Source organism: Trichophyton benhamiae (genome assembly GCF_000151125.1).
Source record: "Trichophyton benhamiae CBS 112371 chromosome Unknown contix00201_1.exp, whole genome shotgun sequence".
Taxonomy (NCBI): domain Eukaryota; kingdom Fungi; phylum Ascomycota; class Eurotiomycetes; order Onygenales; family Arthrodermataceae; genus Trichophyton; species Trichophyton benhamiae.
This window is the reverse complement of record NW_003315098.1, coordinates 112,210-136,694: the sequence shown is the minus strand read 5'-3', so window position 1 is coordinate 136,694 and position 24,485 is coordinate 112,210. Positions and strand designations below refer to the sequence as shown.

General features: G+C 47.9%; 7 protein-coding genes across 7 annotated transcripts; 5 read left to right on the top strand and 2 right to left on the bottom strand.

Annotated features, from left to right (window-relative positions):
• Positions 1–133: 133 nt before the first annotated feature.
• ARB_00778 (uncharacterized protein) lies at positions 134–1,467 on the top strand (the record flags this gene model as incomplete). The annotated part of the gene is made up of 2 exons (XM_003012850.1): positions 134–232; positions 295–1,467. 2 exons carry the CDS (start codon positions 134–136, stop codon positions 1,465–1,467), a joined length of 1,272 nt encoding a protein of 423 aa, XP_003012896.1.
• Positions 1,468–2,293: 826 nt separating this feature from the next.
• ARB_00777 (uncharacterized protein) lies at positions 2,294–3,958 on the bottom strand (the record flags this gene model as incomplete). The annotated part of the gene is made up of 3 exons (XM_003012849.1): positions 2,294–2,464; positions 2,530–3,465; positions 3,593–3,958. The coding sequence occupies 3 exons, from the start codon at positions 3,956–3,958 to the stop codon at positions 2,294–2,296; spliced, it is 1,473 nt and encodes a 490-aa protein (XP_003012895.1).
• A 1,439-nt stretch (positions 3,959–5,397) lies between these two features.
• On the bottom strand, positions 5,398–5,892 carry ARB_00776 (uncharacterized protein; the record flags this gene model as incomplete). Its single annotated transcript, XM_003012848.1, has 1 exon — positions 5,398–5,892. One exon carries the CDS (start codon positions 5,890–5,892, stop codon positions 5,398–5,400), a length of 495 nt encoding a protein of 164 aa, XP_003012894.1.
• Positions 5,893–6,613: 721 nt separating this feature from the next.
• Positions 6,614–14,410, top strand: ARB_00775 (uncharacterized protein; the record flags this gene model as incomplete). The annotated part of the gene is made up of 7 exons (XM_003012847.1): positions 6,614–9,101; positions 9,164–9,534; positions 9,591–9,997; positions 10,155–13,486; positions 13,546–13,706; positions 13,769–14,074; positions 14,243–14,410. The coding sequence occupies 7 exons, from the start codon at positions 6,614–6,616 to the stop codon at positions 14,408–14,410; spliced, it is 7,233 nt and encodes a 2,410-aa protein (XP_003012893.1).
• Positions 14,411–17,352: 2,942 nt separating this feature from the next.
• Positions 17,353–18,836, top strand: ARB_00774 (uncharacterized protein; the record flags this gene model as incomplete). Its single annotated transcript, XM_003012846.1, has 7 exons — positions 17,353–17,391; positions 17,463–17,481; positions 17,581–17,610; positions 17,715–17,833; positions 17,905–18,069; positions 18,132–18,515; positions 18,594–18,836. 7 exons carry the CDS (start codon positions 17,353–17,355, stop codon positions 18,834–18,836), a joined length of 999 nt encoding a protein of 332 aa, XP_003012892.1.
• An 805-nt stretch (positions 18,837–19,641) lies between these two features.
• On the top strand, positions 19,642–20,587 carry ARB_00773 (uncharacterized protein; the record flags this gene model as incomplete). Its single annotated transcript, XM_003012845.1, has 5 exons — positions 19,642–19,779; positions 19,873–20,101; positions 20,185–20,336; positions 20,408–20,504; positions 20,565–20,587. 5 exons carry the CDS (start codon positions 19,642–19,644, stop codon positions 20,585–20,587), a joined length of 639 nt encoding a protein of 212 aa, XP_003012891.1.
• Positions 20,588–22,806: 2,219 nt separating this feature from the next.
• On the top strand, positions 22,807–24,450 carry ARB_00772 (fungal specific transcription factor, putative; the record flags this gene model as incomplete). The annotated part of the gene is made up of 3 exons (XM_003012844.1): positions 22,807–24,016; positions 24,107–24,209; positions 24,273–24,450. The coding sequence occupies 3 exons, from the start codon at positions 22,807–22,809 to the stop codon at positions 24,448–24,450; spliced, it is 1,491 nt and encodes a 496-aa protein (XP_003012890.1).
• Positions 24,451–24,485: the final 35 nt, after the last annotated feature.

The window sequence follows — 24,485 nt, the reverse complement described above, 5'->3', positions numbered from 1 at the left end:
CTGTAGTCTTAATTGGCTTAACCGTCGTTACGTTATTTCTACCCGCGCGAATTCTTTACTACCGAAGCAGGCTTTGGTGGGCGTACTCGCATGTAAGTTCTATATTTTCTCACTTTACGGTCCACTGCTAACAATGCTACAGTGGCGGTTGCTCCTTGCAGGTCTTTACCCAGTGGAATTTAGAGACTTTTTCCTAGGAGACATGTACTGCTCCCAGACCTATGCCATGGGGGTAAGTAGGATATTTTCTCTTCTAAGTAAAAAGAATCAGTTCAGCTGACGGAATATGCCTAGAACATTGCACTCTTCTTTTGTTTGTACGCAAATAAATGGGATAATCCGCCCATGTGCAATTCTTCACACTCCCGCATATTCGGCTTCGTGACTACAATTCCGTCCATATGGCGTGGATTTCAGTGCCTTCGCCGTTATTATGACACTCGCAATGCGTTTCCCCATCTCGTCAACTTCGGGAAATACTCTTTCTCTATACTTTACTACCTAACCCTCAGCTTATACCGTATCGACAAGTCAACCGCCTTGCGCGGTATATTTATCACTTTTGCCTGCCTCAACGCCATATATGCATCCGTTTGGGATTTAGCCATGGATTGGAGCTTGTGCAATCCCTACTCAAAAAACCCATACTTACGTGATTTTCTTGGTTTCCGACGCCGATGGGTATACTATGTCGCAATGGTAATCGACCCTATACTACGTTTCAATTGGATCCTATACGCCATATTCATACATGACATACAACATTCGGCTGTTCTGAGTTTTGCCGTTGCGCTCTCTGAGGTATGTCGTCGTGGAATGTGGACTATCTTCCGTGTCGAAAACGAACATTGCACGAACGTCGGCAGGTTCCGAGCTTCAAGGGATGTCCCGCTTCCATATGATATATCCATGACCGTATCCGATGAGGAAGCAATGTCTTCTATACCCGGCGCGTCTACCTCATACAAGGGGCGGGAGTCAAAGGCTTCGCCTCCACACGCCCTTGGACGCATCCCAACAGGTGGAACCGCTGTGTCGAGCGGTGCTGCCACACAAATGCCCGATCTTGAGAGCGGTGATGGCGGAGATGAATCCACGAGCTCACTTCGGCGCCGACGCTATTCTCAACGCGAAGGAGGTACTCCTCCCAGTGGAACATTGGCTCGGGTAGGCACCATGTTAGCCACAGCGCACGCTCAAGACTTTGAAAGAAAGAAACGGCCTAGCATACTTGATGAAGGGAAAGATAGCCCGAATAACGGCACGAGTACGGATGAAGAGGAGGAGGAAGAGGAAGAAGAGAACGGTGGTAATGATGTTAATAATAATAATGGGTATGAGGGTCATATTTCGGAGGAGTCTGATCAGTCCAGCAATAATAATAGGGAGGGCAGGTCCGGAAGCACCGGTGGTGGTTTGCGTAATTCTGGCACTTGCAGCAGCAGGGCAAGTCGACATGCCATGTAGACTGGGCGAGCCTGTATCACTGGCTGTTTATCCAATGATGATACTAAAACGTGAAAGAGAATCAAGAGAAGCACGAGGTCTATGTATGACTGGTGTCAATAGAATTGGTTGTTGCAGTGCCACACACCCTAGATAAAATATTACACGTACATTATTGAAAGGATTGACAGCATTTCAGACAGATTATTATCAGGTGCAAGACTTGTACGGCGTTTACCTCCATGGAATGTGGGGAGTGAGTTTCGCCTCGTCATCGAACCTGAGTCGCGTGCCACTTCCAACAAATTCTTGGATATAAGATATGTGGAGACGTATAGGATGATGCATTGTCTAACGGCTTCATTTACACTTAAACTCTCTTTGGGACTGGCATATGGGAGTATTCGATAAGAATAACTATCTATGCGTGCCGAGATATAGGCCCTGAGAACGTCTCATGGTAACTAAACCTGAACAAAAAGCCCTGAAAAATGAATGACATCATGCAGTGCAAGTAATAATAGACAAACCATACAAAACCGTGTGTAAAAACGAGATGCGTCTCTAAATCACAACCTGTGGATAGAGCCTAGAGTGAGGTACGAGGGGAAAGAAAATAGAAAACAAGCAGTACAAAGTAATATCACACCCGTGGAACATGAAACCAAAAACAACATCTGCGCCAAGGTTGGAATTACCAACGTGCCATTAGTCAAGTTCGTGTGTTCGCACCTTGATCAGTTCCAGGTGGTGGGACGAATAGTGCGAGCATCTGGCCCGATATGTAGTTGAGTGTAACATATCGTATGTGGCGTACTAGTATAGCGTACGTCCTATATTATACCTCTTATGCGACGACGGCGTCCTTGAGTTCATTGTAGATGGCAGTGAGGCCCTCTTCAGCCAACTTCTCGAGCTTCTCGGTGAGGGTGGAGGAGAATTCCGTAGTGTCGTTCTCCCTAGCACCTCCAATGATTTTCTTGTAGTCGTCAGAGCCACCACCGTTCCAGGCGAGGAGCTATAAGTAGTATTGTTAGTAAATGTTTCAAGCGAGATGATAACTATGGGGGGAGGGGTGCTTACGTTGGGGGTGTCAGATGGGATATCAGAGAGGAGGTCCTTGGAGGCGATAGAGATCATGTTATCCTTCATTTCAGCTGGAGTGATCTCAGCAACGGCAAAAGCGGAGTCGGAGGCAGGCTGGAGGGAGAGGAAGTAGGCCAAGAGACCGCAGATGTGGGGGGAGGCCATGGAAGTTCCGGAGATGGTGTTGACGGCGTGCTTGCTTCCGATCCAGGTGGACTGGATATTCAAGCCAGGAGCAAAGATATCGGTACATTTGCCGAAGTTGGAGAAGTAAGCACGCTCATCAGCGAGAGTTGAGGCACCGACGGTGATGGAGTTCTTAGAGCCAGCAGGAGAGTAGTTGCAAGCATCAGCGTTATCGTTACCGGCAGCAACGGCAAAGTGCATTCCAACAGCAACAGCCTGGTCAACAACACGGTCCAAAGTGACGGACTTGCCGCCTCCCAAGCTCATGTTAGCAACACTTCCCTTGAAGCCCTTTCGGTTACCCTTCTTGGCCTCGCCGACCGACTTCAAGTGACTTTCGGCGGCCCATTGGACACCCTTGACGACATCAGACATGGTACCAGAGCCACTGGTTCTCAAGACCTTGACAGCGTAGACATTGGCCTTCTTGGCAACACCGTACTTCTTGCCAGCAATAGTACCGGAGCAGTGAGTTCCGTGGCCGTTGCCGTCAACGTCATCGTCACCCTGGGGAATAGTCTTTCCCCAGCTAGCACGGCCTTCAAAGTCGACGTGATCGATGTTGGTGCCGGTGTCAATGACGTAGGCATCAACACCCTCACCACCCTGGGAAGCGTAGATGTACTTGTTGAATGTGCCGAAGTTGAGCTTGTCACGGTGAGAGATACGAGCTAGACCCCAGGGAGCACCGTTCTCAGTGGCAGCCTTGAGGGTGTGGACTTCAGAGTCCCGCTCGATGTATTCAACCTGTATGATCGGTCAGTATGCTGGAGAGAAAGAGAAAAAAAAAAAAAGGCAAATAAGGAGCAAAGAAGGATCCGGGGGTAGCTGGCAAGCTCTTCGAGAGCTCTTTCAGCCTTGAGGTGAAACTGACGTCAGGATGTCTGCGGACTTGCTCGATGACTTCTTCATCGAAATGGCCAGAGTAGCCGAGGAAGCCACCAGCAAAGTCGAATGTGTGCTTCAAGCCATCAAAGGCCTCATTCTTGAATGTGAACTGGTTGCGTTTCTTCATACGCTTGGACTCGACGGAGGTGTGAATGTCCTGGACCCAGTTCTGGTGAGCTAGGGCCGAGGTGGAGGTGACACCCTTCTTGAACACAACGATGTATGAATCCGGAATATCTTTGGCGTTCGTGGAGGAGAGGATGGGAGCAGCATTCTGATGGATGGAGTCAACGATCATGGGGGAGGCGTATGCCAGCACAGGCAACACCGAGAGGCTGAGGAGGCCCTTCATGGTGACGAGGGCGAGTCAAGGACAGAAGGTAAGGATGGGAAGCTCGAGAGATGGAAAAGCAGGCAGACTAGAGATGGACGATGTGCTGGATGACTCTGGCGATGGTGATGATGAGTGAAGAAGAAGAAGAGGCGGCAGAGACGGAGAGTTAAGAAGAGACGATGATGACGGGGAGGAGGAGGTTGGAGGTCTGAGGTCGGCGGTTGGCGGCAGACGACTTGCCCTGGAGGTCCCGGAGGTCGGAGCGGATGATGTAAGATCCTCGCGCTGACTCATCGAGATCACGTCACATGTCTTGCTCCCAACTGGAGCCTGGTGGAGTGGAGCTGCGCTTATGTAAGGTTTGGCTGCGGTCACGTTCGCTCGTTCGTACTTTCCCAGTTTGATCACCAAGAAAAGAAAGAAGCGACGCCGCAAGGGGGAAGCTCGTGACGAGGCTTTTACAGGGGGTTACTACTCCGTACTGGTCACTATCTACAGGGACAGGACAACCAGGGGAGAGGAAGGCGGCCTTGCTGGCCCAACATCTGCAAGCTTCGAGTCGTCATATCCGGGGACAGCTCCAGCAGCTCCAGCTTCGCTCGCTAACTAGCTTGTTAGCTCGTTAGTTAGCTCCGCAGGGATCGTCGGGGGGATAGCTTCAGCCTGCCTGAATCTCTAGTTAGATCCGTACGGAGTACTCCGTATCGACTGCGGCCTTGAGCTCTTCTAAGACATCACGTAGACACCGACTATCGATTAAGGCGTCTATCCGGTTTATAGCTCGTCTTATCGCTGAGTTGCGGTCGAGGCTTCTCATTACCTATCCTAGCTAGAAAACCTCTCGCGTGACATGATAAATTCGCCCACCTATTGTAGAAGAGAATAGGAGATTGGGCCTTTTTGGTTACTATTTTTATCTATAGCTATTCCACTACTATATCTAAAATGGTACATAAAATATATCGAGTAGACTGTGTTACATGGTGGTTAAACACAGCCTACAAGCACACCACATCTAAGTATAGAGAACGGAAGTCTCGGAGTCTCCAAAGGCTCTTTTTGCCTTCGGTAGAGAAATATATTATATATCCCACGACTTCAGCCAAGAACATGTTCTGTAATCAGAACCACCAGTCCAGATTCCAGAACATCATTTGGAATTGGCAGGTCCGGGAAATCCGACAGTTCAGGGTCGTCTCGCTCCTGTATTTCCTTGTAGCGCCTAGTTGCTGAGATGCCACCCTCTGAGGAATCTGCTTACCCAGATGCCACCGTATCCATCTACCTAACTACATAGAGTAAAGTATTCTTAGGATAAACTTCTCTGTTTTATCTATGTATTCCTAACCTATACTTTACCTTATTTTATTTACTTCTTATGCCTATCTCATTTTGATTTCCTTTCTTACTCTTATAAAGAATTCTTATACCTTTAACCCACTAGCCCTTACCCTACCCTATTTCTTGTAGATATTTATAAACCTCTCTTCCCAACTGGTATTCCGAAAATACTTCGCATCAAATCCCTCGACGTCTTTATGTGTGCATGTTCTCATCTCCTCAAAGAGCCTCTCTTCCACCAGTCGGCGAATTTGCTCGCTACCACGCTGGGAGGATGACGTCGATCTCCAGGATGTGCCCTCTGATGTGGGAGAAACTGTTGCAGGAGGGGTGAGTTGGGAGAGAGGCTTAATAAGTTGAAAAACTGCTTTCCAGATATCGACTTCCGGAGCCTTTTGAAACACTGGGCGTACCAGGTCTCGATAGAGACTGTAGTTAAAGCTTCCCTTCTCCTTTAGGAGGTCTGCCAGGTCCAAACCCACTTTTTGATCGTATATCTGTGATGAAAGATTCAATGCTGCATCAGTTCCCACTAACGTATAGACAAGTTTCGTTATTCCACTTTGATAGAGACGGTCGAGTCTATCAAAGACACCATCGGAGGACCTCATCCGTGAGTCGTGGACTTTCTCTGCCTCTTGAAGCAGTCACCTAGCCGATCCAGCGAGTCATATAAAGGATATTGCTTGATAATGTCGCGCTCATCCTGTGAAAGATCCATCATTTTCCGAGAGTAATGTGTGTATTCATTATAGTCCTATGCAGTCAACGGCTATGAGGACTTTCCAAGAGTAAGCATATGGTGCTTCTGAAGTGGAATATCAACCAGATCGCTTGCTCGGAGTCGTTTCGCATCACCCTATTATAATAAAACAAAGCTGTAGATATTACGGTGGAAAAAAGGGGACGTGTGGTGTGTGTGGAAGAAGAAGAATTGGAATTGGGAGGTACCTTCCACTTTAGGTACCTTGGGTTGTAAGAATCAAACGACTTTGGTAAGGCCAGGCCCGGGCCTTGTCACGTGATGCGTTTCGCCGCGCGGGAGAGTCGAGGAAAGATATCTTGACGCAGCTTCGAGGGCGAATTCACCTTCATTTGATGGACTACAGAGGACTCTGCTGGAGAGATGCCATCTTGTCCGTCCATTGAGAGTTTACACGTTTCAGTCACTGTTAACGGCAGAGAGCTACAGTTCATGACCGAAGTTTCTCGCTGATAAACTAACACTAGAGACGTCTGTCTACCTGTCACGACCAAGTATGGCTGGCTGCATCACGCGATGAGATTGATAGCTGGTGACTGCAGACCTTATACACTGCATATTCGCCCAAGATGAGCGGCGCGCAACCTCGCTCGAGAGTGTCGTCATCCACCATCTCGGTAGAGAGACTGACCCCAAAACTCCAGCCCGCAATCGACGGGTTAGCTAGCTGCTGCCATAACCTTCCAGGGTCGATTGAAGAAGCATCCGAAGCCACCGAACATATCCTTCTCATACACCATACGCTTATCGACGACCACCAACCCCAAGAGGCAAAGAGCCTCTTTCGTCAGCTCAGAGGGTTCGAACATGTCTTAGGACTACTAGAACGTTTGGCAGATCTATACAAACCAGACACGATAGGGGATGCAGACGGGAAGCTACTTCTGTCAATTATTAAAGATTCCCTATGCATCGTTGCGGAAAGCTTGAAAGATGATCCGGGAAACAAACGATATTTCGGCAAACGGGATAATGTGGCTGGAATCATCGCGTATGAACGCATCCTCTCAGGCCTGGCTGTCAAACTGAATAACACCCAGGATGTCGAACTCCTTTATGGCGGCCTGTTGGCAGCTGGTCTGGGAAATGAAACAATGTCACAATTCTTCTCAACTGTCAGGAAGAAGGCAGAGGACGCTGAGTCAAACACTTTGCTTTCGCTCTCCGAGCTGGTTAACCGCAGTCTGGGAACTGGGGAGGTAGTAGAAAACCCAGAATTTTTCGGGCCGTTATTGCGATTATGGCTGGCACAAACTGCTGAACAAGAGACCTATCCAATTCTTCGACTCTCGGTTCCACTATGTCTTACTCGTCTTGCTTCATTGTCCCAACGGAATTGTCTAGCTCTCCATTCCACAGGCATTCTCTCTCCGCTCTTAACCCTTGTAACAGTACCTGAAAGATCAAAGGATGAGCTAGAAGCATACTTGAAACTGGCCACAATTTTATGCCAGCATGGCGTTAACTCCCTGCAGGATGCTATACAACTCTACCAAAAGGCCCAAAAGGCACCCCAAGTTTCCAGGTTCCTATTAGATGCATTGAAGTCTTCAAAAAGCCCTCCCTGTGTGCACTTTGACCTTTCATCCCATGGATATAGCTCGATCGAATTGCCAACTTTGGGGAGACCATTTCCCTCTATTACCTCTAGTGGTTATACTCTAACCATCTGGGCACGAGTTGACAAATTTGAACCAGACACCCATACTACCCTGTTTGGTGCCTATGATGCTACACAGACATGCTTCCTTTTAGTCTATCTTGAGAAGGATACTCATAACCTTATTTTGCAAACCTCAATTAAGGGTGTGAGACCCAGTGTTCGTTTCAAGGCCATGAAATTCCTGCCTGGTCAATGGTACCATATTTGCATTGTGCATAAACGGCCCAAAACGCTGTCTTTATCCCGTGCACTTCTTTTCGTAAATGGTGAATTTGCAGAACAGCTCAAAGCGGATTACCCGGTTGTACCAAGACTTCGGGTGAACCAGAAGAATCCTCAGATTCAAGCATTTTTAGGAACTCCTCGGGATCTCGCTGTTAGAGTTGGGAAAGGCGTATCTTCCTCGAAATGGTCACTGGCCTCTGCCATTCTATTTGATGAAGCTTTCAATGATGACCTTATTGCTGTGCTTTGTCATCTTGGGCCTAGATATTATGGGAACTTCCAGGATTGTCTAGGCTCCTTTCAGACGTACAGGGCGTCTGCTACCTTGAATTTACGCAATGAGAGTCTCCATGCTGGCAAGGAGGACCAGTCAGACATTGTTTCCGTCATTAGACAGAAAGGCAGCATTTTGATTCCCGAAAGCTCTGTCCTGCTCAATATATCACCCACCTCAGTTATGGATGATGATGATACCAATAACATTGATGAATCACAGTTGGTGAAATCACTCTCAAAAACTGCTGGCAAGAATTTAACTCAACTCACCAAGGTCAAGGGCAATTCTATTGTCATCAATGGAGCCGTTCCCGCAATTAATGAAGCTCTAACACAACCTCATGGAGTTGCAATACTCACGGGAGATCCGGTGGTCATTGTCCCGCAATCTCTAGATGATGTGAGTTGGCGAATTGGTGGGTGTGCAGGCGTCCATCTCAGTTTGGTTGAGGCGGCAACAACCCGCGAATCGCTTCATCTTGCTCTAGAACTGCTCTTTGAAGCTGTACAGGACAACTGGAGAAACAGTGAAGCCATGGAAAAGGAGAATGGATACGGTATACTCGCCATGCTCCTGCGGGAAAAACTTGGGTTTCCATCGCCTGTGCAGAGTTCTCCTTTAAAAACAACTCCAGTGTGCAGCACTACACAAGAACGCAACGAGGCGTCTATGGAGCTTCTACTACCAATCCTCAGATTTGTAGGGTATGATTTTGAGAACCCGAAAAAGTCTTTAATCATAAATCCATTGGCATACAGGATCCTATTAATAGACCTGGATATATGGAGGCAAGCTGATTTGCCATTGCTGGAAATATACTATTCCCAGTTCCGAACTTTTTGCGTGGAGAGTCATTACCACAGGTTCAACTCAAAGCGGCTGTCCAGAATGCGTATGTTCTCACCACCCTTAGGCCTTCTGCTACTGCAAGACATGCTAACTTAGTATGTATAGGTGTGATCAAAAGGCTTATAGAAGCCCTGAAAGCGGAAATTTTCACAACAGCAACTTTGAAACTATTCGTGGCAGCATTTAAGAGCTTAGTGGGTGCTTGTATGACTGCGGAAGTTCTTCGTTCTGTATCGCTGTTCATTACATTTTCCATACACTCAGCAAAGCAGCGAGTGAACAAAACCAACAAAAATAGAAATACCCGTCTTGACATACGGTCCCGACGAACAGGAAATTTATACCCTGATCATGTCCCAGGCTATGTTTCAAAGGAACAAATTGGGGTGGAAATTTTGCGGGTGTTCACCGACGTCTTTTGTAACAGCGAAGATACGGCCAGCATCCAAAAATTTGCCAGGACAGTCACTAATAAGGTATGCTTCAGCTTCACAACTCTCGTAGGAATTTACAACTTACATGTCGTTTATAGTGGCTATTATACCTCCTATCAGAAGACAACCCAGATGTAGTGATATTAGTCACGATGATTTTATCTCGGCTGTTTATTGTTCATGGCACTGCTTACACCAAAAAATTTGCCGAGAAGGCGGGTGGGTTCGTGGTGATGCGGCACCGACTCAAAAGGTGGTGGAACTTAGCACCATTATGGCCACTATGTTTCTCCATCCTCTTTGGTCTGGATCCGGGCTCGATTAACTTGGATAAAACTTCCGGTACCTCGGATCTTCAGCGACTCTTGTCTTCCCCTGAGGCCCTCAAAGTGTCGTTTCCAGAGGTTCTGCCTGTTATTACAGGAATGCTCCAGCTTGGCTTGAAAGCATCTGTGATGCCTAGGAGTGGTTCTCCGTCCAGCCATGCAGAGGATGATGATGGCGTGTATGTGGTTCGTCCTAGGGCGGATTCAGGGAGCAGTTCATTGCGATCAGGTTAGTGTTTCTGCCATTCAATTAATCATTCTTAATAGCCAACCCAGCGTTGGAATTATGTTCTTTTCTTCTCCTTAGGGAAACTAACTATTCCACACAGAAGTTAGCACCCCGGGGCCTGTATCATCGGACCACGACATTTTAAAATCCGTTGTGGATTTCCTGGCTCATATACATGAAAAGTCTCAAAACTTTCGGGATTTTACAGTGACATCCAATTATGTAGAAGAACTCCTGCGAGCTTTATACCCTGTAGTAGTTGGCTCTGATATAGTCAATGCAGGTTTTGAGCTAGAGTCCAATTCAGAAGGACTACGATTTGGTGGGGATTCGGTTACAATTCAACCACTCCAGGGGCCTAGACCGATTGTACGCACTAGTACAGTTGAGGGGACAGATGCTCAAGATAACGACAATGAGCTTCACCGATCGTCATCATTTATCCTGGTATCATCAAATAAATCAAAATATTCCCCTTCTCCCGCCCGATTGCAACAAATTGTGACGCCTGTGCCTGATGCAGCAAGCCCCCGTCCAAGCAATCCTGTGGCCAACGATATCCTTGATATCCTTTTAGCCGTTTACACAGATCAGCTGTTCGGACGCAAAGAGTTTCCAGGATTGCAGTTGTTTGCCAGGATACCTCCCGGGTTTGTAGAGCATCAGATATATTTCGAGTCCTGGATTCTTAAAAACCTCCTTACACATTTAGAAAAAAAGATATCGAAGGACAAGAAAGTGCTAACTGAACCTCGCGTTTTGAACAATTTGTCTCGACTACTGTCATACGTGGCTGAAGCCGTGTATGGAGGATGGTTTATTGATGGAGCAATGGCTACGTTGAACTTTATCGGCCCTGTTCTGGAATACTTACAAGAGCCAGATATTGCTTCTTTGAAAAGCGTCCGGCTTTGCAGCCAAACGATTGCTGGCATCCGTTCGACGGTATTTCGGACTGTACTCCTACGACTTTCTGCAGCTGAAGGAGAAAACGCATACACCTTCCTACAACAGCTCACATACTGGCAAACAGTCCTTTTGTCTCATGAAGAGTCTCCCAACGAGCAACTCCAACTAATATATTATTTATTATACTCTAAAATAGTGACGGAGAAAGAAAATGTTCGCGTGGCAGCAGCAGGGTTGTGGAGAATTACCCTCGTTCAAAAACCGTCAGAAACCTCTGCAATTCTTGGTCAGGCTACTCCATCGCTCCATAGGCGGCTTTCATTAGGCTTCCAAAAACTCGTTGGAATGGACGATGATAGCTTTCTTCACTGGATCGATGACCAACGCGACGACCTTGATTGCTTTTTCTTCGGTGCTCTGTGTAAAGGCTGGGAAAGCTTTGTTCGTGATGAGAACACCAAAACTCAGGAAACGGCGCGGATAAGAGCATCTAAAAGGAAGGAAAAGTTAAAGCAGTGGACCCAGACTGAGTCTATAAACGAAGAGATCCTGCGTAAACATGGCATTACGTTTGGGCATTGGACAGCCAATATATCCGTGTCGGAAGGTTTGAAGCATCAGCGAGCAGTCCAAGACCAACAGGATGATTTCAATTTCATGGCTTCTGCTTTTTCCCGGATGTACACGAATTTGAGGCGTGAGAATGGCTTCCTCGCAACTCAATCAAAGCATAACTGGCGCCTGGACCAGACAGAGGGACGCAGCAGAATGCGTTTACGTGTAACACCAGACGATTCAACTGCCAAACGGGATTATCAGCCAAAAAGAAAAATCACTAATGATACTCCTGAAATCAAATTGGATATTCGCACACGCCCTGCGCCCAATAGTGATATGATTAATCTGTCACCTCCCACGATTGTGCCCGACTCCGTTGACACGGATTCTCTTGATAACGAAACTGAAGATAAATCTGCCACTGAGGATAGCTTTGAGCTGATAGACGAACCAACGGGAAACGACCCTTATGAAGATAAGAATCGGAAAGTGATGAAAAATCTCCAACGAGGCGATCAAGTGCAATATGTTTGCAACATCTCCCGCATTATTGGGCTTGAAGCTTGTGAAGGCCTGTTGATATTGGGAAAAATCAGCCTTTATATAATGGATAATTTTTTCCAGCGCTCTGACTGTGAGATCGTCCATGTGTCGCAAGCGCATCCTGATGAAAGAGATCCTTATGTTCGCGTCATTTCTGGCAGAGAATCTGATGATCGGAAACACAATAACGGCGCCCATAGATCCAGAAGCTGGATTTGGGCGGACGTCGTCAGTGTGTCGAAGCGCCAATTTCTCTTCCGCGATGTTGCCTTGGAAATATTCTTCTCTGATGGGCGGAGCTACCTGTTTACTCTTATATCTGCCAAGCTACGCAACGAGCTCTATAATGAGCTGATATCCCGTGCACCCCAAATACATAGCAGTACTAGCTCAACAGAAGACTCATGGCGCTTTGAGACTTTACGCAGTGAAGGGAATAACTCACAGTTCTTTGGATCAAAGCTTGTGAACGTCTTCAGCCAGATGCCTTCCCACCCGGCAACACGAAAGTGGCTGAAGGGCGAGATGTCAAACTTTCATTATCTGATGCTTGTTAATACGCTCGCAGGCCGAACCTTCAATGATTTGACTCAATACCCTGTATTTCCGTGGATTCTTGCTGATTATACCAGTGAAGAGCTCGATCTTACAAACCCAAGAACCTTCCGTGACCTTTCGAAACCAATGGGATGTCAAACGATAACACGCGAAGCAGATTTCAGGAGCAGATACCAATCTTTTGCAGAAATGGGAGACGAAAATGCTCCACCCTTTCACTATGGGACACACTACTCTTCTGCCATGATCGTGTGTTCATACCTGATACGACTCCAGCCATTTGTCAAATCCTATCTCCTCTTGCAGGGCGGAACGTTTGATCATGCCGACCGCCTGTTTTTCTCAATCCCTGATGCGTGGAACTCGGCATCACGACTTAATATGACCGATGTTCGAGAGTTAATCCCGGAGTTTTTCTACCTGCCAGAGTTCCTCTCAAACTCCAACAACTATGACTTTGGGATACGGCAGAGCACAGGCCAATCTATTGATTCTGTGGAGCTTCCTCCATGGGCAAAAGGAGACCCAAAGATCTTTATAGCTAAACATCGCGAGGCGCTTGAAAGCCCGTTTGTCACCCGCAATCTACATCAGTGGATTGACTTGATCTTTGGTGCCAAACAACGAGGTGAAGCGGCTCTGGAAGCCGTCAATGTTTTCCACCATTTGTCTTATCGTGGCGCCAAAGATCTTGATAGCATTGAAGATCCCATGGAGAGATTAGCAACCATAGGAATCATCCATAATTTTGGCCAAACCCCTCACCAAGTTTTCCATAAGCATCATCCAGGGCGGGAAGAAATCCAAAACAAGCCCATTCGCCTGGACTCTTCTGCAGACTCATTAACCCGTTTACCATTTACCCTGCTAGGTAAGGCTATGTCTCACATGTCTTCCTCGATCTTCTTTTAACATGGCTTCCGCTTCTAGATATTCAAGAACGAGTGGCTTCCCTATCTTTCTCGGTGAAACAAGACCGCCTTCTTTGTGCAGCAGCATTTCGACTCAACATCCCCCCAACCTATGATAAGTATATGGAGTGGGGGTTCTCAGATGGAAGCGTCCGTTTTTATGCGGCCGAGTCAAGAAAGGTACAGTACAATCTCCTCTAAGTTTAGACTGAATATTAATGCTAAATTTCCCATCTTGACAGTTAATTGGCCATTTCGAGCATGTCCATATCGGCCAACTCTCTTGTGCTATTTTTGCCGATTCCCAGACCTTGATTACTGCTGGCACCGATTGCACCATAGCTGTTTGGTCATTCACATCGACATCTCGATCCGTTGACCTCCTGCCAAAAGCCTCTCTCTTTGGCCATCGGTCACCAGTCACCGTCCTTGCTGTTTCACGGTCATTTAGCACAATTTTATCTGCTTCTAAAGATGGTCAAGTCATGCTGTGGGATCTAAACCGACTCGAGTTTTTGAGAGAGTTATCAACTGGCCCGCCAGTTAGCGTAAGATTCTACTTCTGACCCCATGGTGACTATCCTTTGACTAACTCTCCCCTTTAGTGTGCCCGTATAAATGATGTAACTGGAAATATTGCCGTTTGTCGTAGCAATATGGTTTGTCTCTATACGTTAAACGGCACCCTTCTTCTCGAAAGACCCGTCTGCGAACAGTCAGATGATAACGTCCTCTCCTGTGCTTTCTATGAAGGGGTTGGCAATGAGTGGTTAGAGCGTGAATTATTTTTTACTGGCCATCGGAAAGGACTGGTGAACGTAAGTGACCGATTCGGCGCACACTTTCTTCCATATTTTGCTGATCTAGCTACTAATTGTGGATAATATAGATATGGAGCAAGTGCATCAGAAATGGGGTGTTTGAGCTGGATCTCATCCGCCAGCTACATCACGTAAACACTTCGCGTGGGGATGGAGCAGCAGCTCTTGCAGGAATTACATGTGTTCTTCCCCTCTCACATGTTGTATATACGGGTGACGAGTCGGGGCAAGTTTATGAGTGGAATTGTGTGCAGCGCCATTAGACCTTTGGGCGCATGGAGCTGCTGGTTGGCACTTTTTTGTTTACATTATAGACGATTACGATTATGATAAGTGTTGATATTGCTCACAGCCATTTGATCCAGCTCAACTTTTGCAAGATTTTATAGGGTTAAATTTCCAACAGGATAACTACCTAAAGCTGGCCAGAACCTACTATGAAATCTCTCCTGTATACCACTCGGTTGTCAACCAACGCAGAGGTGGTAATCTAAGCATATTTACTACAGTCTGCATTCACGTTCTTATTCGTAAATCGAAGCCGTTACAACCTAAGCCAAGGTCTAATAATTAACCATTCCTTGCTTTAATGAGATAAAATTACGCAGTACCGTTATTGAATTTTAACAAATTAATGTAGCCCAGCACCGAAAATCATCGAATGTAGCCAGACAGACACTAGCTCATAGCTTGGGTATGGTCTGTGAACCCCAATTTCATATCTCAATACGACTTCGACGCAGTGAGCCAGGGGAGTGGGTCTCGACTGGCAATGCCAAGACAACGGCGCGGTCCTTAACCTTGTCCGAACTCTCGACGATATTCGATTTCATTTACTCGGACATTTTTGAGGCTTTAACTTTCCCTTTACTGCGGATATCAGCCCCTTTCTCAATATTTATAAAAAGGTATTGACATTAGTACCGGAAGAACCGGAAGCGATTTCAGTGGTAACAGATTGAATTTTCGAACTGTATGGGCCAGACTCTCCACGTCGTCCAGGGTAACCTCACTGCTGCCCAACCTCATCATCCATTCTATGGTGGTGACATTGGTGCATCAATTCAAGGACTGACGTCTATAGAATTTAACGGTAGATCTCTAGTGTTCAACTTCCTGTAGGGTCGAGTAACATATCTAGAAGAAGAGACGATGGATCGTTGCAGGTGCCAGAAAATCCCCCTCCCTCCACTTTTTCCCCTTTTTGGCATTCGCTTTACCAGTTCGTTAACCAACTCAGGCCTTAAATGTGAATAGATCGATCTATTAGAGAAGTATTTGGGTGTCGAAGTGGTGGATATGACGGAAAGCTGCGTTGATGACTAGCTATACTATCCGGCTTTCCGAGGGCAAGATGCTGACATACGGGAGAATACCTCTCAATGGATCGTATCACAACAACAAATTCTCAGCACCGCCGGATTCATTTAGTGGCGTTACTTTGGATGACTTATATCAAAGGGAGAATTCCAAAGCCGAACAAAAATCTAGACCCGTTCGCGCATACAATCAAAACGGCAACCAGAACGGCCGATAAGTGTACAATCGTAGCAAGAAGGAACTATGCACTAAATTATGGGTCATGAGGTTACGACTTCAAGGTTCATCAGTATACCGGTCTGTGTTCGTGTTATGGCCTTTAGGGAATATGGAGGAGTAGATGGTAACTCTTGTTACTCTACGCCATTGTTAATCAGCTCTTGTGAGAGCCCTGACTCGTTGAACAGACCATCCTAGGATATCCATTGGTATCCGATTGTCTAGGAATTGTTAAGGACACTCAGATTGATATGGATTCACCTTGAGAAATAGACAATGCTATTAGGACTCAGTGAGAGAATCAGAGGAGCATTGAATCTGCAGATTTAGCCTCCATGGCACCGGGAAATCTCGGAACATCAGCTTTTTTGTTGGAGGGCAGAATGTGATTGATACTAGACTAGCGTCGCAATTGAGCAGCCTGAAGAGTTGGTAAGAGCAATGGCCAAAGCAGCCATGGCATGTAAAGGGATGCCAGGAAACAAAGAGTTGAGCAAGGAGTGTATAGGACATGGAAATTGGAGTCAACTACATGCTTGTATTAACTAGCTCCAAACCTCCCCAGGGCTGCTCCTGGGTATACTAGTCGATACTTGTTCCAGGGCGGGCTCACTTCCCCCATATCGTTGGTCTGGTCCTGTAATGTCCCGTTGCACATACACTGTGATGCAGCTAGCTAGAAGATCAAATGTTAATGTTTCCAAATAGCGGTTGACAGCAGAACTAACTAAAACCAGCGAATCAAAACCTCCAGTTCCTTACTTCACCGCTTGCATATAAGCAGTTTAAGGTTTGAGCCTTCCAACTGTGTTTCCTCGAACGTGGCTCTCTGTTTAACTAGCGGAATACTCGGCAATGGGATATCTCGGGTCAGTTGACCGTCATGGAGGCAGTATGCGGCTCCTCACGGAGTCACAGACGGACAGATGAGCCAGCTCGGCCAGGGGAGAAGAGGGCAGCACAGAAGAGCTCGACGACCTCTGTTCCATTGACTTGATAGAACGTCGCCCTTCAGCCTTTAGCAACGACGCTAACTAACTAGTTAACTAACTAAAGCTGCCATAAAAACTCTTGCTTTCCGGTGGTTGATGTGCAGGCGGGCTTTTTATATCCCAAAAAAATAAGCGCGGCGGAAGCTCAACCGAGACGCTTTCCGCGGGGTTACGCCCGAGAGGGAGCCCAGCCCCACCGGGAGAGAAAGAAAAAGGAAGAGACGGCGAGCTGCTTAGTGAGCCAACCAAACCAGCCAAAGAGAGCTTGCCACCTCCGTCCAACGTTAGGTTTATATGAACCACGGCGCCCGCTTCAGGAGTTCACCTTCATCTATCTTCCATCTCATCTGGACACAGAACGATTCTTCGTCTCCATCTTCGCAGTAACAGCCGGACTGACCTGCTAAATCGACCCCGAAGCCTCCCGCGACTACACAGAACGGACAAGTTGGCGTTTCTATACGTTGCACCAAGATGTCTACCTCTCTTGATCAATTGAAGGCCTCTGGCACGGTAAGTTTGGGTGCCTTTCGTGCAATTCCTGCAATTTGCCTCCGTTGAAACCCTGGCTGATGATAGAGTAGACTGTCGTTTGCGACTCCGGTAAGACTCGAGCGGGAGAGATGATGAGTGATGAGCAATGAGGGGCCCGATGAGGGGCACTCATCTGGGATTTCAGAGAGCATATGGACTAACGTGAAGCTGTTGGGACTGATATAGGTGACTTTGCAAGTGAGTGATGCCCCTAGAAGCCGTATAGCTTGAAGCGGCACAGGTCAAGCTGTCGACATTGATTCCGTGATATCCGTGGCTAACATAAGTCTCCAAACTTGTAGCCATCGGCAAATACAAGCCTCAGGATGCTACCACCAACCCTTCCCTTATCCTTGCTGCTTCCAAGAAGCCAGAGTACGCCAAGTTGATCGATGCTGCTATCTCCTATGGCAAGCAAAATGTACGTTTGATGCCGGGCCACCTATCCGTGAACGATGGAATGAAGCAGCAAGCAGCTAACACTTATGGCAGGGCTCCAGCATTGATGAACAAGTCGACGCTGCCTTGGACAGACTACTCGTTGAGTTCGGAAAGGAGATCCTCGCTATCATTCCAGGAAAGGTCTCCACCGAGGTTGATGCCCACTACTCCTTCGACACCCAGGCTTCCGTCAAGAAGGCCCTTCACATTATCGATGTATGTTCAAACTCCCTAAACTGAACCGATCAATTGAGGGGTAAGTACTCACTAGATGACAGCTCTACAAGTCCGTCGGCATCGAGAAGGACAGAATCTTGATCAAGGTCGCCTCTACCTGGGAAGGTATCCAGGCCGCCCACATCTTGCAGTCCCAGCACGGTGTCAACTGCAACTTGACCCTCATGTTCTCTCTGGTTCAGGCCATCGCTGCCGCCGAGGCCGGTGCTTACCTGATCTCTCCCTTCGTCGGCCGAATCCTCGACTGGTACAAGGCTGCCATGAAGCGAGAGTACACCGCCGAGGAGGACCCAGGTGTCAAGAGCGTGCAGAACATCTTCAACTACTACAAGAAGCACGGCTACAAGACCATTGTCATGGGTGCCTCGTTCCGAAACACTGGTGAAATCACCGAGCTTGCTGGATGCGACTATCTGACCATCTCCGTATGTTTCCCTTCGTCCAGCCAGAGTCGAAACCCAGGTTCAAAAATACTAATATAAAACTTTTTTTCTTTTCACTAGCCCAACCTCCTTGAGGAGCTCTACAACTCCAACGCCGCTGTGCCGAAGAAGCTCGACCCCGCCGGTGCCGCGAACCTTGACATCCCCAAGCGCAGCTACCTGAATGACGAGGCTCTCTTCCGCTTCGACTTCAACGAGGAGCAGATGGCCGTCGAGAAGCTTCGAGAAGGTATCTCCAAGTTTGCTGCTGATGCCGTCACCCTCAAGGGCATCATCAAGGAGAAGATCCAGGCCTCCGCATAAGCGAAAGCTCGAGCCGCTACTTAGGTACCCCCTAGTTAAAATTGAACATCTTCTTTGCCCCTTTCTTTTCTCTTTTCCGCCCTTCGGTCGTACGCAGAGGCGGCAGATTGACATGCGACTGCAGCGATTTATATTACGAAAATGCTTTCTCTAAAATCCAAATATATGTATCTAACCCAGTATGAAAACCCCCTTATAGAAATGTGAACAATTTGCAGTAGAAATCCGCAAGAACCAATCAGCGGCTTTCCCTACAAGAGAAAACTTTGAATCACGTGCTATTCTAAATACCACGTGATATATCTGTGTTAATGAATTAGTCAGCATGAGGGGCAAGCCTATTACGTCATTCGGAGGAAGCTGGAAGAGACGAAAAAGTCGAAGCTGAAGAAGTAGAAGAGAGAGGAAGATGACCGATTGATGCAAGAATGAAAGAATAGACAGGCTGGTAGATAGGAGTCGTAGGCAATTGCAGTAGCAGTTTCGCCGTCATGTAGTCGCGGGCGTCGAAAAGAGTCCTCGAGAGCCAGCGGCATCACGCCGGCCGCCGGGCGCGACCGAGCAGGAAGAAAGCGATAACTAACAAGGGCGAGGCCGGATGTTTACATGTCCAGCACCCCCACCATCGGCCGGATTCTGCTTACGAGGGGGAACAAACAAGGCCCTTTCCAGCCCTTTTCCCTCATCCTCCGTCCCTCCATCTTCTCGTCCTCTCTCTCGTCCTGTTCATCGACTCATCAACCGTGCAAAATATCGCCCTTTAAAGCGTCCAAAAGGGAAGAAGATCTAGACAAACACCTCCACAATGGTCAAAGCAGGTGAGCTAAGCAGCGTCGCATCTCCCGCCTCTTCCTCCATCCCTGTCACCCTGGTGAGAGAATTTGAGCAGGACTGGCTGTCCGCCTCTGGCTCTGGCTCTGGCTCTCTCCCCTCTCTCTCGCACGCACGCCAGCGTCTGCCGGCTGTCGATTCTTGTCTCTCAAGGTAGACCCGGGGTGGAGGGAGAGGGAGACACGAAGACTATAAATACCTTTAGGTTCCTGCTGAGCTGACGCCTTCTTGCGCTGTTGTTATTTGCCGAGCAGTTGCCGTCGTCCGTGGTGACTCCAACGTCAAGGGCACCGTCACCTTCGAGCAGGAGTCGGAGACCGCGCCCACCACCATCTCATGGAACATCACCGGCCATGATCCCAACGCCCAGCGTGGCTTCCACATCCACCAGTTTGGTGACAACACCAACGGCTGCACATCGGCCGGCCCTCACTGTAAGTTGGTGATGATTTTTTTTTTTTTTTTTTTTTTGGTATAAGTATTAGTTGACGTGCGGCTGCTAATATATGGAGTCTAGTCAACCCCTTCGGCAAGACCCACGGTGCTCCCACAGATGAGGTCCGCCACGTTGGTGACTTGGGTAACATCACCACCGATGATCAGGGCAACGCGGTCGGATCCGTTCAAGACCAGCATATCAAGCTGATCGGTGAACACAGCGTTGTTGGCGTATGTCATATTCCTTCCCGTGGTTCTATACGGAGTATATGGCGGGCTATCACAGCTAACATGGCGTCTAGCGTACCATTGTCTGCCATGCAGGCACCGACGATCTTGGCAAAGGTGGAAACGAGGAGTCCTTGAAGACTGGCAACGCTGGTCCTCGTCCTGCCTGCGGTATGTTCGGATACTTTATAGGCTTAGCGTAGCCAAAACACCACTAACTGGTCTATATAGGTGTCATTGGTATCGCTGCTTAGGAGACCACACCCATGAACGCTTGCTCCGTGCGTCTACCGATCTAGAATCGGGAGGACGTGGCGAATAAATAGCCATAGTATGAGAAAAAAAAAAAAAAGAAAGAAAATGTGAAGTTAATACTATATAATTAATGAAGTTGATATGACAGCCACCCACCTTTTAGCACACTACTACATAAAGCGTAGAGTACAAACCATGAAGCGTTAATCATCCATAGGCGCATAAATTTTGTGCCAGAGTTATATGTCTTACAAGCTATCCGGATCTACGATGGCGCTCTTGAACCCCCATCGTCGTCTCGTGGCCGAATGGCTAGTTTGCTTCTGATGTCTCCAGGCGAGAAAGTCGCTGGACGTCGTGAATTTCCCGATCTGGAATTCTGCACACACCTCATCAGGAAAATCATGTGCGGACAAACAACTTTATCTTTTCAATGTCCAACAACAACGCCAATTCCAACGTCGCTTCATCAACCTCAGGCTCACCTTCAGCTTCTCCGTCAATCATCACGTTTGTCAGCTTGCTGTCAGCTTCATTTCAGCTTTAATTTAGCTTGCTGTGGTACGGAGTACCTGTGCCTGAACTGACGGACGGCCCATAGCTTAAGTCCGTTCCTTGCCCGATTCGAGTTGCGAGTTAGTTATACGCCTCTTGAATAGTCCGAAGCAGGATCGACGCCATGCACCGATGCACCGCGTATCATATCATATCAGATAGCTCACAATGGCTCGCCGTTTTCCCCCAGACTCTCTTTCCCTCCAGCCAGCCGAGGGAGAGTACCTGGTTGATATGCTTTTTTGTCAAAGCGTGGCGACTTTGTTTCGAGAGACGAGAAGGATTCTCAGCTCAACACCATAACGGAACATTCGGCACGGATGTTCTGCAGCCACCCTAGCATGGAAGACGTTGTACTTCGTACATATGTACAGAGCGAGGTATATTTTTTTTTTATTTTTTTTTTTTTATTTTTTATTCTTTTTGCTTTTACCAGAGTTGGAATACGAACGTGCCCGTACAGATACGCTGCTCTGGAACGGAGAAGTTACGGGGTTCAGCATCTTAGCAAGCGTCACATGGGCCATCAGCCATCACAGACTAACGTTGAACAAGGGTATCGAAATGGCAATCAGCTCGCCTATGAAGGAGGAACAAAGCCCAATCGAATCCTTCACAGCATATCAAATCTAACCAGCCTCAACGCGCCACAACAACGGGGGCGGAAGCATGATTAAAACTTTATGGCATAAATTCCGCTCATAAAATATGAACCTCGGGGTTCTCTTGCTTCCGAGGCCGCGCTTAATCCCTTGATTTGCCATCAGCTGTCGATTGGAAAGCGTTACCACGGAGAAGGCGGTCTTTGCTCAAGTCCCACACCAATGTCCGCATTCGCACGCGGTTTTGAACATCCTTTTTTTTCCACCTTTCTTTTTTTTTTTTTTCTCCTGGCCCTGCCCCCTCTCGGGCAGTCTCTTGGGACCCAGTTTGGGTTTCGAGCAGCAAGGCCGGCCAAGGACCAAGAATCGGCTCCCAAGATTGGTCTGGACATGAATCATGAGCTGCAGGGCTTCTACTACTGGCAAATACTGCGACTCAAGGCCGGTTTCCGCATTTGCTTTTTGGTGCGAGAGCTTGATTGCTGGAATAATAGGTTGAAGTCTCCGTCGTCCATGCTGTCCCAGAATCGTGGGAGCCGGGACTGTCTTTTTATTCCTTTGGAGCTTTTTCTCTTGTCATACCTTGGGCTGATAAACTATTTTTGAAGGAGTAAGGTAACCGGAACCACACAAACACACACACACACTTTCTCTCTCTCTCCCTGGCCGGTGCTCATACATGACTTGCAGACTTCCAACGTGTTGCTGCATGCCTTCCATACCAATAAATATTTAATTTTACCCTTGCTGTTCTAATTTCTTCGTCCTTGCGTCAAGAAACGGGCCCAGGCTTAGTGATCAGCATCCTGACAATATCTACCAGGTATTTCACACCTTCGCAAGAACGGCTGATTCTCTCCCCAACACACTCTGCTCCCTGGGGAGAAGAAGGCCCTGGGATTCAAATCTTTGGGTGTCACCTACTGAGGGACAGCCTTTTTGCGACACTAATCTAACCAGCCAATAGTCAGCAACATAACTATATAGCAACTGGACCGGATACTGCACGATATAGGGGGAATCAGCTTCCAAAGAATGCCATCACGCTCAAAACAGTGGTAATGGACCCTCGCAACGTCCCAATCCCCAGCTTCCCGGCTCCTGTCGTGGATGGAGATGATGTCCTGTATGCGCTTCAGAGGCGTCAACAGGCATGGGCGTTCCCGAGGCAAAGTGACGCCCCTCCAGGTTTCAGCCAAATGCATCATCTGCAACAGCAACAGCAGCCGGAAGAGCAGCTTTCCCATTTCTCTGCTGCCCGCCAGCCATTCTCTCTTTCCTCTATCCAGGCCCCTATCCAGGCCACTCCCGCCCTAGAGCCTCCAACTCCGCCGCGACGACAATCAGTAGCTCAGTTACCTCCGAAGCGGTCATCCATAGCTCAAGGAAGGAGAGATTCGACAAAGGGTACTGGATCAAACTATACTCTGGCATGTCTTAATTGCCGCTCTAAGAAGATAAAGTGCCTGCTCGAAGAGGGAGGCTGCAAGAAATGCAAGAAACTTGGAATCCCCTGTCCAGGCCCGGAGGTGGACGAACGCAAACGCCCCTCTTCAAAGAGACACATTCGCGAGTTACACCAACGCATCCACGACTTAGAAGCTGCTCTGAAGCAGAGCGAGGCCCTACGCAAAGCTCAGGCACAAAATTTCCATACAATTCGCGGGATTGCGCAGTTCTCACCACCGGAATCTCCGGTATCCCTGCTCCGGCAGAAGGTGCCGGATAACATCATCGCACGCCTTTGCGATGGGCGATACCAGTTAAATTATGACTCTAACGGACAGCTGCGATATTTCGGTCCAACCTCCAGTTTACACCTGACCGACACGGTGGCAACATCTATCGTTCGGTCATGGGGAGAATACCCAACTACTAACCCCAAGATTGAGGTTTGCGAGATCGATGCCGAAACCCAAGAGTACTTGCTGAACCTTTATTGGAAGTTTCAACACACCGAGCTTCAAGTCCTCCATAAAGATGCATTTCTTCGTGATATGGCAACGGGTCAGACAAAGTTTTACAGCAAGGCGCTTTTGTACTGTATCATGGCTTGTGCCGCTCGCATTTCACATAGGCCTGAGATCCGTGCGATGGTACTGACGCCCGGACTCTCGGCATCTGATGAACTCCCGCCTCTATTCGCTGCTGCATCCAAACTTGTGGATGAGGAGTTGAAACACCCCCAAATCACAACCATCCAGTGTTTGTTACTGTTATCTGTGATTTATTGTGCTTTCTCCCAGGACACAAAAGGCTGGGTTTTGACAGGTATGTTTTCTTGTCGATGACAGGGGACACAGAGGATAAATGGTTTAACTGATGACCCGCTTTCAGGGACTGCATGCCGATTGGCTATAGATTTGGGTTTACATCGTGATTGCTCGTCATTCACAGACAAGTTCTCCCCAATGGGCATCGAGGCACGCTCGATTGCATTTTGGGGTTGCGTCATATTCGACAGGTAAACCCCCTGCATTATTGACGTACTTGTTATAAATCTAGTATGCTAACGTTCTTTATGCAGGCTGTGGTCGCTCTACCTTGGCCGCCAGTATTGTCTACGGCTTGACGGAGAAGTCACAGTACCTCGACCAGCTGCGACGGCAGCTGTGAGCGGGATGATAGCAACATGGGAAGCCCGATTAGCCGATGCATGGAGCAGCTTGCTCGAAATCGTCGGATTCATCTGTGAAGCTTTGTAAGTACCCGCTAGCCAACTATTCCAGTTTCCCCTTAA